The sequence below is a fragment of the Mustela lutreola genome, chromosome 11, assembly GCF_030435805.1.
Source record: "Mustela lutreola isolate mMusLut2 chromosome 11, mMusLut2.pri, whole genome shotgun sequence".
NCBI lineage: Eukaryota > Metazoa > Chordata > Mammalia > Carnivora > Mustelidae > Mustela > Mustela lutreola.
This window is the reverse complement of record NC_081300.1, coordinates 56,014,385-56,028,309: the sequence shown is the minus strand read 5'-3', so window position 1 is coordinate 56,028,309 and position 13,925 is coordinate 56,014,385. Positions and strand designations below refer to the sequence as shown.

Sequence of the window (13,925 nt, the reverse complement as noted above, 5' to 3'; positions counted from 1 at the left end):
TGCTTGTGTGCTCTCTCTCTCAAATAAATAAATACAAAATTAAAAATTATAATTAATTTATATATAATCATCTTGTATACCATGACCTTGGTAAATTATTTTACTAGTCCTAATAGCTGAAGATACCCTAGTCTTTCCCACATATTCTTATCATTTATAAATAGAGACTATTTTATTTCTTTTCTCATCTTTATGTCTTTTCTTTCTGGCCTTTTGTACAGGATACACAGTAAGATGTTGAATTTTTTAAAAAGACTATGAACTGGTATTGAATTTGTCAAATTTTTTTTTCTGTATCTATTAAGAAAGTTTTTCTTTTAAAGATACATATTAAAAACTTGTCCCAAACATCAACTCAAATAAATTTAGGAAATTGTTTGTTCAATCTATCCCTTACCCACAGCTGTCCATTACTATCGTGCTATATATGGCTTTTGTACAAGACCACAACCTGGTGGGTCAGTGACAGAGAGTGGGCTCAGACACATACCTTCTGACTTTAAAGCTCCTACTCTTACACCAGCATCATGGTGCCCTTAGACTAGCGGAAGTATCATAAGAATTCTTGTGACAATGCTTTTAGTATTTTTCTCTTTATTTTTATGGATAAAATGCAACATACATATTATACTTAACAATGAAAGTTGGGACAAAAGAATCAATACTAACTTTTGAGATGGGAGACAACATAAGACAACATTGGGATTTCTTGTGACATTAAATAATTTTCTAATCAGAGCACATAGTTTTAGAAAATACTCAGGAAAATGACAAAGAAAAGATGTTGTTTTTAAATTAAGGTGTGTGTATGTGGAAAACTAAAATGTTTGAGAGAAACATTTTAATCCATGTCATATTATTTTTTATTAAATGACACATTGATGGAAAACAGTTGAAAATACCTGTCAGAAACTAGGAACTATTTAATCCCATAATATATATTCTTTTCAGGCATGTAAAACATTTGTGAAAAACATTTGAAATATGCTTCAAAGAAAGAAGGGACATTTTAATCTCATGCTACTTTTCAGTCAAGTGCAGTATGGGGAAAGCAGCTGAAAAAATGCCTGAAAGAAGAGAGGACTATTAATTCCCACACTTGAAGACCTGCATTGCAACATGGTGAGACACACATGACAATGACTCCATGACAATGACTAAGGGACATGAATTCTCTCAGAGTATAACACAGGTCACAGGTACAGAGTATTTTTGGCTTTAAAGCTTGCACTAAAAAATATTTTACATCATTAAATGTTTATTATTAAATGTACACTGAAAGCTAACTGAAGTGACTTAAATAAGATGACTCAGGGACAGTTTGTAACAAAAACTGTTAAAGTCCATTAACTTTTTTCCTAAGAAAGACACGTGAGGTAGTTTATACTGTGTATACATTGTAACAAAATTAATATTCCAGTTTACTTGAAGATCTTACTGGCTCTAAGAATCATATCCCCCAGTGACCTGCTTAACAAAGGGATCCTCTTTTGCAAAATGGAGAAAACAATGAGCCAGCTCTAGGGTTTTTTCTAAGTGTCACTAAAATGTTAACTTTCTCTAATGCCTTCCTTGATATTATTCTCCTAACTGTACACCAAGAGCACTTGGGAGGAGGTGGGTGGAAAGCTAGTGAGAACTGAATCTAGGAGCTCAGGATCGGACTCTTGTTTGCATACATACTACTCATTTTTACAGACTACCATAACTATCTTAAAACAACTTTTGATAAAGCAAAGATAGTTTCAATAATTATTTGACAAAAATTTTTAAATTGTAATTGTAGGGGTTTGTTTATTCTTTAAGAATAAAATCAATAAAAAGAACCTCTACTCATACAAAAATTTGTGTGTCTACTGAAATTCTATAATCACTTAGTTTATCCTATGACTAAGAATAAAAGTTATATTCAGAGATACTAGTATTGACATGGCCTTCCATATTACATAGTTATTTGAAAGTTGTCACACATACTTAAATACATTCAAGTGATTTATTTAAAGCTATTGGGTTAGCTAAGTCTTTAACATCTGACACCACACAAAAGTAAGATATTCAGAAACAGTTGTCTCCTGTCATCTCTCACTTATTTAAAAGTAATGATAAGTGGAGTAAATCTTAAAACCTTTGGAACTTATACACAGGTTTAACATGTTTTCAGCCCAAACATGGGAAAATTCTCAAATAAAAAATTAGATCTGCAAATTTTTGATTTAAAAAGTCTTCTACAATAGTATTTAACTATATGAAACTATAGGAAGCACGATGAGAAAAACCAGTCCCTGTTTTCATGTATAAACAGAAGTATGAGAGCTAATTTAAAGAATTTCTTCTGTGTGTGGGTATAAATTACTGCCATCTTATGCTCTGGAAGTTAGCAGCTGCATAAAATAAAATGTTTACTCCTATTGTTCTGAATTTCAAAAACAATAAAAAGCATTTTTTCAGACTCTTGAAAACCATTATGTAAACTAACATACCATCAATTAGTGAAACATTGAAAAGTGATGAAATGTAGGAATATATAAAAACATACATGACACATGTTTATCTTCTAATGGGTTTTCAGGCACAGGAAATAAAAATTCTCAAACAAATAAAATGAATGGATATTTGAGTTTTTTATAAAAATTTAAAAAACCCTAATGGCCAGAAACATAATTATCTACATGTTGAATATAAATAATGTTTTCAGAGCTATCAAGGCATAATAATGCTGCATATAAAAGATTTCTTCTAGGGGTACCTAGGTGGCTCAGTCGGTTAAGCATCTGACACTTGATTTTGTTTGGCTCAGGTCTTGATCTCAGGATGGTGAGTTCAAGCCCAGGGTTGGGCTCCACCCAGGGTGTGGAGCCTACTTTAAAAAAAAAAAAAAAAAAGATTTCTTCTATATGTGGGCTTAAATTATTATGTCATGTTTTAAGAATTGGTAAGTAGGAACATTGGTAAAAACACTTTTTTACCAAAACATTGGTAAAATGTTTTCTGTATTTATAACGTTACTGTTTGAACTGCAAAAGAGAGTCATTTGGACATTAAATCTCATTAAAATTGTTATAAATTCAATGAAATCTCAATCTGTGGATTCTAATCCAAAGCATGCATGTAGGATAAATGAGACCTCTGTCCCCATTTCTAGCTAACCTTAGACCTATATCTGTAGTCTTAAGATGAAAGGCAGAGCTGTCTGACCCTTCAGCACATTGTGGATTTGCTCTCCATTAGATTGTGGATGTGTGTTCTCACTGATTGTAGGTCTAAAAAACGGCTCTGCAGGATCTTCATAGTAAGACAGTTTCCAGCTTACCAAATACGCATCTGACTTTAAAGTCTGAGGCTAATCCACAGTGCTTGGCCAATCTATGAATGATGAACAGAAACAATTTGCTTTTACAGCATATAAAACCTGGATATAAGAGTATTTTTCAGTACTTTTGGATGAAGAGCAGTTGGATAAAGACAATTCTCTATTTTTAAACTGGGGCTACCGAAGTGACAATCTACAGTTGTAAAATATTAAAAAAACGATATGTTTGATCAGGAAAGGAAATCTGTGCCTGGCACAGAGAAAGCTTTTCATTGAGCACCATAATCATGATGAAAAGATAGAGGTCTGTGACTGGTAACTACACAGAAGGTTATGAAAGCATTAGAACAACCTCTGTCAAACTAACCTTTGCTATGGGAACCTGTGCTCATAAGAGAACAAGCTTTAAAAATATAAATTTTCAAGAACCCACAATAGAGAAATGTTTACTTGCACCAGAATGCGGATAGTCATAATACAGTACAACATACGTAACAATACAGTGTTCTTTCAACAGAAGTTCATCCTCCTCCAATTTGGGAGCAAGTCAGGGCATCGATATTGGATGCATAACTTTAGAAACTGATTCCTTTTGAAAAGAAAATCTGAATTATTTTGCAGAGCAGAAATTATTGATACTTCTGGCATTCTTGTTCAAAAAGGTCAACATATATATAACGTAAGTAAAACAAAGACTCTTCCATGTCTGTGGTGGAAATTATTGATACTTCTGGCATTCTTGTTCAAAAAGGTCAAAATATATATAATGTAAGTAAAACAAAGACTTTTCCATGTCTGTGTAGCATCTGCTACATAAAGAAGTATTTTTTATCTCTAGGTACAAGACGAAGTTCATTTCTGTTGTGAAGTCAAAGTACCAGAAATGATTACAGAGTTCCATATACTAGCTTGGCCTTTCCTCTGGAACAATCACAGCGTCTTTCCTTCACCATTATTAAGGAACCATAGGAGAAAGCCTCAGCTCAGTCAACCAGCTCCTCCTCCTCCACAGTTCATGTTGACAATGCTGGGAGATGCCTCTTGGGCTGAGAAACACCAAGAGGGTTATTGAAACAAACATGTCAAAACAGTCTTGTTATTTTCCCTACCAAATGTAGAATCTTCTTGGCATATAATACATGATAGGTGCCATCTTGGGGGTTATTTCAAAAACTTGGCTGGGGTTTAATCACCCACTCTGCTTGAGGATTTACATGATATATATCCAATATATAAGCATCTGGATCCAAGCAATGCTGCCCTAAAGGAAAGAGAAAATCAGAGAATGTTTTCGAGAGTGCACACTTCTACGTGTGCATGTGCGTGTGTGTGTTGGGAAGGTTCAAATAAGGCCAAGACAGTTCTCTTAGCCAAAGGTTAAGGTTCTTTAGCAAAACCAGTCTGCCTGCCTGCCTTATTCCTTCCCTTCTTTGTTTCTTTATGACTGTGAAATGCTTCAAATAAATCCCATGCAAAATTGTGGGGAAAAACAGTTGTACCAGCTATAGGCAAATTGTTCCCTAGACTCACCACATAAATTAGGAAAATACGGCAAGAACCTGTCTAAGGTATAAACTGGTCATTTATATAATAAAACATGTCTTCTAATGGTTTTACAGACAGTAACTTGACCAGGGCTAGAAAAGATTAAAATCACGTTCACTTCAAGAATGGTCATTTTGTTTCTTTACTACAGGTGCAATTCCCACAGACAGGAAATCTAGAAATGATAACAACAAAAAGATCATTCCATGAAGCAAATACAGTTGAAAATTTTTATGTACAGTGTGTTTGGAATGTATATCAAAGTCTCAAAGGAAACCACCAATATCTGACTCCTTGCTTGATTCATTTATCAAATATTTCTTGGAAGTTATTATATTCCAGGCACTATTCCAGGGGCTAGGGTCATAGAGAGGCATCAGATAGTGAAAAATATTTGCCCTGAGGGCAAATAAAGACAAAGAGCAAATAAGCAAATATAATATAAAGTAAGTGTTGTGGTGATAAGAACATGAGAGAACAACAAAGCTGGGAAGGCACACCTAGAGAAGGTGAGATCCTGGAAGGTCTCTTTGAGAAGGTGACACAGTAGCAAACACCTGTGAGAGGTGAGGGAGTGAGAAATGAACACTCAAAAGGAGAGCATTCTGGGAAAAAGTCAGAGTAAATGCAAAGGCTCCAAGGCAAAATGTGCCTGGTGAATGGATCTGCAAAGCTGGTGCTGAGAGGAAGGCTGTGTATAACTTGAGAGGCAACTGCCCGCAGGTGCATTTAAAACAATGAGAAGGACTGAGCTCGCCAAGAAGTTACGTATAGGTAGCAAAGTTCCGAGGCCTGACCCCACAGTTTTCCACATTGAAGGTTGAGAGGATGAGAAGTAGCAGGCAAAAGAGACTCAGGAGCTGCCAGTGAAGTGGGACAAAACCCAGAAGCTTAGGTTGTCCTTGAACCAGGTGAAGAACGTGTGTTTTCAAAGAAGGGAAAGATCAACTCCGGCAGTTATCAAGACAGAACGAATGACTGGATTTCACAACGTAAGAGTTCTCTGGTGGCCTCAACAAGAGCAATTTTGGTGAAGTGCTGCGGGGTAATGCTTGACTGGAGTGGTTTCGAGAGAGAACAAGAGGAAGAAATTGGAGAACAGAAAATGGATTCAAGGAGTTCTTGCTGTAAAGCAGAACACTGGAATGGAAGTAGGTTTGAGAGAGAGTTTTGTGAAGATGAATATTACAAAAAATGTTTATGTAGTTGGAAATGATGCAGTTGGGAGGGAAAAGCTGATGGTGCTGGGGAGAATGGGGGGCTGAAGCAAGGCCCCCAGTGGCAGGCGGGAACACAAAATGAGGCACACGTGGAGGTGCTGGCCATCAGTGGGAGCTGGCGTGGTTCATCCAGACTGTGCAGAGGGCAAGCAGAAGACCTGAACAAAGGGGAAGGCAGACACAGATGCAAGCAGAGGCAATTTCTGTTGGATTCCTTTTTGTTCCCCCTCAGGGAAATAGGAAGAATTAACCTGGGCTGAGGATGAAACCAGGGAAATTAAAGAAGAAAGGTGTCACAGTGGCAACGTTCCATGATGTTCTCTGTTTTGCAGGGATCTCCAGGAAGCGACTTTCCAACTCTGAGGCACACTTAAAAGACTCCAAAGTCTGCTCCATATCAATTAAAATATCCACATTTAAATTTTGAAAATATTTTAGAAAATTCATACAACTGTTCTCATATGAAATTAAAAATTCAGAAACTTACTGATGTTGAATTTATATTTAAGAAACTCATAAAATATGCTTTTACAATAATAGCATCATATTTCTTTTAGAGTAATCAGAAAATTTAGGAGTAAAAACCGTTAGAGCATGCATACCTATATTTCCTCCAATTTCATATAACCGTTGGTTCTGAATCTTAAAGCATTCTGATGAACCATGACTGGAAAAAAAAAAAAAAAAAAGCAATGTAATTTAACCTTCTTCCATGATTTGAGGTAAATCTGTGCTTTAAATATCATGGCAACAATTCCTTCTGCCTTGAATGAAATACACTCACAAATCATTATTATGATCAAAGTTATGATAAATAATTCTATTTGTTTGACATGGCCAAGCATCCAAGGCACAGGGAGGGTGGGACGATTCCAAACCAAGATGGACACTGCTGTGCCCTACAGCAACCTGGAGCCCATTCTACCCACAACTGTCAGCTTCATTTAAGAGAGGGCTGTTACAGACACAGCAAGGCTGGTGAAGGAGCAGCTGCATGTTTAATACTGCCTTGTCATTGGTCACATTACTCTCAGTTCAAAAGAAGTCAGATTTCATTTCTCTTCTTGCCAAAAATTGAATGGGATTCTCTCCTCTGTCTGTGCCATGTTTCTAAACTTGCCTAAAGCTTTTCAAACTGCTTAATGTTGACTTCATTGTATATTTTTGCTCTATAGTGAAAGCAGGTCAGAGATAATAATTGTCCAATTTAATTTCTCCACCCCAGACTAAAATGCTGTGGTAGAAGAGTTGGCTAATCTTCATCCTACCTGAGCAATGAGTTTCAGTTTTGTTACTTTTAAAAAGATTGACCTCAGCTCTTTGTGAGGAGGAAAGATGTGTGACCTATTTTCTTTAATTAAACATTTTTATTTGAGATCATTTAGATTTGCTCATAGTTTTAAGAAACTCCACAGATAGATCCTATGTACCCTTTCCTCAGTTTTCCCCAGTAGTAAAATCTTGCAAAGCTCTAGTGCATTACCACAACCAGAATGTCAACATTGATTCAGTCAAGATGCAGGACATTTCCATTGCCACCAGACCCCTCTTATTTCACTATAATAAGCCACTCACCTCCCTCTTCATCCTCATTTCCTACCCTCATCCCTTATCTCTGGTAACCTCCGCTCTATTCCACATTTTCTAGAAGTTTGTCACTTCAAAAATGTTAAATAAGTGGACACATAGAGTTTAGAACACTTTGTATTGGCTTTTTTTTTTTTTTTCAATCACCATAAATTGGTGGAGATTCATCCAAGGTGTGGCATTTTATTTGCTCAGTAGCACACAATGGCATGGATGTGCCAGTTTGTTATTTACCTGCTGAATAAAGTCTGGGTTTCTTTTTCAGGCTTTACTATTATAAATGAAGTTGCTATAAGCATTTGCATACAGGTTTTTGTGTGAATATTATCTTCATTTCTTTGGGATATATGTCCATGGGGCACCTATCTGGTTCAGTCCATAGAGCATGTGACTTTTTTTTTTTAAATAATATTTATTCAATTAAGGGAGAGAGAGGGACCGAGAAGGCACAAGCAGGGAGAGAGGCAGAGGGAGAAGCAGGCTTCCCACTGAGCTGGGAGCCCGATGCAGGACTCGATCCCAGGACCCTGGGATCGTGACTTGAGCCGAAGGCAGACGCTTAACCATCTGAGCCACCCAGGCGCCCCTTGCTCATCTTTAAATTAGGTTGTTTCTTTCTTATTTTTGAGTATTGAGTTTTCCTTTTATATTCTAGATACTAGTCATTTACTGGAAGTGAAGTTTGTTAAGTATCTTTTGTCTTTTCATCCTTTTCATTGAATCTTTCAGTATGTTTTCAATCTTGATGATGTCCAATTTATCAATTTTTACCTCTTATGGATCATGCTGGTTTTTTGGTTAAGATTTATTTATTTATTTTTGAGAGAGAAAGCATGGGGGAAGGGGTAGAGGGAAAGAATCTTAAGCAGACTCCCGGCTGAGCATGGGGACCAGCATAGGGCTTGATCTCAGGACCCCAAGATCATGACCTGAGCTGAAATTAAGAGTTGGTCACTCAACTGACTGAACCACCTAGACATGCCTGGATCATGCTTTTGATGTCAACTTTGAGAACTCTTTACAAGCCTGACAACACAGAGGTTTTCTCCTTTGCTGTTTTCTAAGAGTTTTATAGTTTTACATTTTACATTTAAGTCTGTGATCCATTGTGGATTTTTTGTTTTTTGTCTATAGATGTTCAACTACTAGAGCACCATTTATCATTTGTTAAAAAGGCTACCTTTCATCCACTGAATTGCTTTTGTACTTCTCGCCGGGGTGGCTCAGTTCATTAGCTCTCCAACTCTTGGTTTTGGCTCAGTTCATGATCTCAGGGTTGTGAGATCGAGCCCTGCATCTGTCTCCATGATCAGCAGGGAGTCTGCTTGGGTTTCTTTCCCTCTCCCCCTGCCCCTCCCCTCTGTTCTCTCTAAAATAAATAAAATAAATCTTTAAAATTTTCAGTTATTAGAACAGTCAAATTCATAGAGACAGAAAGTAGAAGAGCAGTTACCAGTGGCTGGGGGAGGTGGGAATGAGGAGTTACTGTTTACTGGGAACAGAGTCTGAGTATGCAATGATAACATCTTTCTGGAGATGGAAGGTGGTAATGATTATATAATAATGTGAATGTACTTAATACCAGTGAGCTGTAAATTTAAAATGAACTGTTTTTTTTTTTTTTTTTTAAGATTTTACTTATTTATTTGACAGAGAGAGATCACAAGTAGACAGAGAGGCAGGCAGAGAGAGAGCTAGAGGGAGCAGGCTCCCTGCTGAGCAGAGAGCCCGACGTGGGACTCGATCCCAGGACCCTGAGATCATGACCTGAGCCGAAGGCAGCGGCTTAACCCACTGAGCCACCCAGGCGCCCTAAAATGAACTTTGTTATGGGCAGTTTTTTCCTCTCCTACAATCAATCTATCTTTCCTTCTTTTTTCTTTCTTTCACTCTCTCTTTCTCCCTCCCTTTTTTTTTCTTTCTTTTCTTCCTCCCTCCTTCCCTCCCTTTCTTCCTCCTTTTCCTTTTCTCCTTCCTCCCTTCCCTTCCTTCCTTTTCTTTTCTGTTTTTGTCTTATTGCAGTGGCTTAATCTTCTAATAGTATTTGAATAAAAGTAGTGTTCTTGATCTAGTGTTAATCTTTCATCATTAAGTATAATACTAGCTGTAGATTTTTGTAGATGGTCTTGATCAAGTTGAGGAAGTTCTTCCCTTTTCCTAGTTAACTGAGGGTTTTTATCATGAATGGGTATTGGATTTTATCAAATGTTTCTTCTGTATCATTTAACATGATCATATGCTTTTTCTCCATTCCAATGGTGGATTCTACATTAATTTCTAAATATTGAGCCAAAGTTGCATACCTGAAATGAATCCCACTTGGTCACTGTAATTCCTTTAATATATGCTGGATTAGCTTTGCTGATGTTTTGTTGAGGACTTTTGTCTCTAAGTTCATGAGAGATATTAGTCTTCAGTGTTTGTTTATTGTCTTTGGTGTCTGGTCAATACTAATTTCATAAAATGAGTTAGGTAGTGTCCATTCCTCTTCTACTTTCTGGTAAAAGAATGTGGTAAATTGGTGTTCATTTTTTAAACATTTGCTAGAATTCTCTAGTGAAACCATCTGGACTTGAAGATTTCTCTTTTGGAAAACTTTTAAAGATTCAATTCCTTTAAAGGCTACAAAACTATGTCATCTTTGTTGTCTTTCGGTAACTTGTGGGTTTTGAGGATCTGGTCCATTTCTTCTAAATTTGTGATTTTGAATATATAGTCTACTCACAATATTTCATTATCCTTTTAAGAAGGGGAGAAAATACAGAGAAACACAAAGAGGATGTGAAGATGGAGAGACTGAAGTGATAAGTCTATAAACCATAGAATGCCAAGGATGTTGTCAACCACTAGAAGCTAGGAGAGAGGGATGGGAGAGCTTCTCCCTCCCAGTTTCCAGAAGGAACCAACGCTGCTGACACATTTCTTTCAGATTTCTGGCCTCCTGAACTGAAAGAATACATTTCTGTTGCTTAGTTAGTTGCTAGTTTGAGGTAATTTGTTATGGAAATACTGGGAAACTAATGTATAGTCATATCTCATCAGGCTCCTCTGTTTTTCACACTTGCCTTGTTTTTTGATGTCTTTGAGGAGGACTCATCAGGTATTTTGCAGAATGTTTCCAAACTGGGATTTGTCTGATGTTTTTCTTGCAGTTGTCAGGAGTTATGTGTTCTTGGGAGGAAAGCGACAGAAGGGCCATTTTCATCTCTCTCTCTCTTTTTTTTTTTTTTTTTTTAAATCAGGGCTACATACTATCAGTGTGACTTTATCATTGTTGATGTTAACCTTAGTCACCTGCTGAGGTCAGATTTCATAACTATGAAGTTATTCTTTTTCTCTCTTTACATACTACAGTCTTTGGAGAGAAGTCACTATGCAGACAATAAAGAATGCTGAGCCTCAACCCTTTTAAAATATAATTGTATTGGGCACTTGGGTGGCTCAGTAGGTTGAGTGTCCAACTCCTGATTTCAGCTCACATCGTGTTCTTGGGGTCTTGGGATGAAGCCCTGCTTCTTGCTCCTCACTGAGCGGGGAGTCTGCTTGAGATTCTCACTCTCCCTTTCCTTCTGTCCCTACCCTCTCCTCTGCCCTTGCTTTCATATATAAATAAAACTTTTAAAATAAATAAATAAGTAAAGTCTTAAATCTGTCCTCAACATACACTGAGCACCATATCCAGTGGTGCAATTTTTGCTTCAACCATCAAATATGATTTAAGAAATGCATAAGGAGTAGGATAATCTATTACAGTTACTATTTTTAACCCATGCCGATGTTCTCCTTTCCTTCCTGATGTTTCAAGTCTTCATTATCATTTTATTTCTATTTCGAGAACTTCCTTTATCCACTTATGGGTAAATTTGCTAGCAACAAAATCCTTTAGTTTTGCCTCACCCAAGAATGTCTTTGTTTCCCCTTCATTCTGAAAGATATTTTTTGGAGGACATAGAATTCAAGGTTGTCAGTTCCTTTCTTTCAGTAGTTGGAAAGATGCTATGCCATTTCCATCTGGCCTCCAGGGTTTCAAATGAAAAAGGAGAAATCTGCAGTAATTAGAATTGGTGTTCCCTATAAGAAAGGCATTGCTTCTCTCTGGATGATGTCAAGATTTCTTTCTTTGTCTTTAATTTTTACAAGTTTGATTATGTTGTTTTGGAAGGGATTTCTTTGGTTTGTCCTGTTTGGGTTCACTTAGTTTCTTGAGTATATAGGTTTATACCTTTTGCTAATTTGGAAAGTTTTCAGTCATTATTTATTTACAAATACTTTCTTTAGTTCCTGTTTTCTCTACTTTTGGTATGGCAGTGATGCAAATGTTAGCTCTTTTGTTACTGTCCACGGATCCCCGAAGCTCTATTCACTTTTTTTGGGTCTGTCCTCTTCCTGTTGTCCAGAATAAATAATGCTACTGATATTCCTCAAGTTTTACGAATTATATTCTCTGTTATCTCCACTCTACTACTGAGCCCAACCAATGAATTTATTTCAGTTATTCTATCTTTTAGTTCTATAATTCTCATTTCATTCTTTTTTATAACTTCTATTTGTTTGCTGAGATTTTCTATTTTTTCATTTGGTTCAAGATAATTGTTGAAACGTGTGTGTGTGTGTGTGTGTGTGTGTGTGCACGCGCGTGCATGTATGTGATGGCTGCTATAAAATCCTTGTCAGATGGTTCTAACATCTGATTCAATTTAGCACTGGCATTTCTCAATTGTCTTTTCTCATCCCTATTGTGATTTTCCTGGTTTTAGGTATAATGAGTGATTTTGTATCATACTGCAGATACTTTGGATATTATGAGACTCTGGATCTTACTTAATCATCGTTTTTTTTTGGCAGACATTCCTCCTGTTGAAGTTTAGCATAAGGTCTGGGTGGATGTGTATGTTCAGCTTTTTGCTGGGCCCTGCTGACACCTTCGTAGTGAATGTGGGGCACCAATTGGCACTGCTTTGCTGCCTCAGATTGGGGGTGTAAGATCAGCTCCCTGCTGGCTCTGCTGCCACCAGGGAGAGGAAGTTGATTCTTGCTGCTTCGTTGCTGTTGGCTGAGGGTAAAGCTCAGCTCTTCACTGGACTTCACTGAGGCTGGGGTGAAGCTGGTGGATAACTGTCTGCCGTGCACTGATTTATTAGGTCTCACTGCTGCTGGGGGGAGGAGACTCAGCTAGAGGCAAGACCCTGCTGACGATGTTGTGGTTGGGAACTGGATCACCACCTGATTCTGTTGGGTGGGGCATGTACATCAGTTGTCTGCTTGGTCCCACCAAAAACACAGGCGTAGTGATGTGCTTTTTCTGTTGGTGTTTGGTTGGAGTAGGGCAGGTATTGCCAAAATGGTTTTTTGTGGTTAGGCTATCTTCTCACCAGTCCTTTGGCTGTAGGGACAGGGTCTTCTTGGAGCTCCTTTATTGTGCGTCCCTGTGCCAGGCTGAAGGTTCCTGCCTATATGTCTCCCTGCCTGGACATATGGGAGGCAACAAGGAAATCCAGGAATTCACCATCATGTTGTTTCACAGGCCCAATGTCCCTAGGCAGTCAGCACTTGTCTGTCTACCTTTCAGAGAGTGTCCAACTTTCATTGTGTTATGTCTGAGGGTTTTTAGTTATAAGAGGAGATCTGGGAGGAATGGGACTTCTCTCCCCTTTTTTTACTTAAACAGAAGAAGTGGTCAGTCAGAAAATAAGCCTCTAGTGAAAAAGGCAAAAATGGGCCAGTTTACAACTAAACTAAAATTGGCCACAGTTCTAACTAGTGAAGAAAATGGACTGAACAACATCTTTTGAAGTTCATACAAAGGATTTGCATCTATCCATAGTCACAGATTCTAATCTATTTTTATTAGAACATTTTCATTCTACAAAAGGTCTACATCAGAATACAAAAGCAATTTTATCACGCATGTAACTAGCAATCATTTGGATGGTCACATCCCCCCAGTGGCATTTCAAGTCTCTCTATGACTGCCTAGTGGTAACTACTTAGTGTTCTAGCAACAGAAAGAAGTAAGTTTTCTGCACTCCTGTTGGCCTCTGTCTACTCTTTTCTTTTTTATGTATGCTTATATATACACATACATAGATATATGGAGAAGGAGAAAGAGAACATACAAAGCATGCACACATCATAAGAATACTTGAAGAATTTTCATAAAGTGAACATACCGTGTAACCAACCCCCATAATACTAAAAAACGAACTTCTCAGAAACCACTGTCATGGGTTCTTAGTTACTATTCCCTTCACGCTCACAGAAAG

The 13,925-nt window shown here is 37.5% G+C and overlaps 1 protein-coding gene across 6 annotated transcripts in view; it reads right to left on the bottom strand.

The window, feature by feature from the left end:
• Nucleotides 1-574: 574 nt before the first annotated feature.
• The window catches only part of ARHGAP28 (Rho GTPase activating protein 28), a 239,700-nt gene continuing 226,349 nt past the window's right edge, over nucleotides 575-13,925 (bottom strand). For all 6 annotated transcript variants that reach the window (XM_059138757.1, XM_059138751.1, XM_059138753.1 and 3 more), the window contains 2 exons: nucleotides 6,678-6,742; nucleotides 575-4,571 (listed from right to left, as the gene is read on the bottom strand). In XM_059138757.1, coding sequence (XP_058994740.1) covers nucleotides 4,477-4,571; nucleotides 6,678-6,742 — 160 coding nt within the window. In that variant the 3' untranslated portion in view covers nucleotides 575-4,476. The remainder of the gene's footprint in view (nucleotides 4,572-6,677; nucleotides 6,743-13,925) is intronic.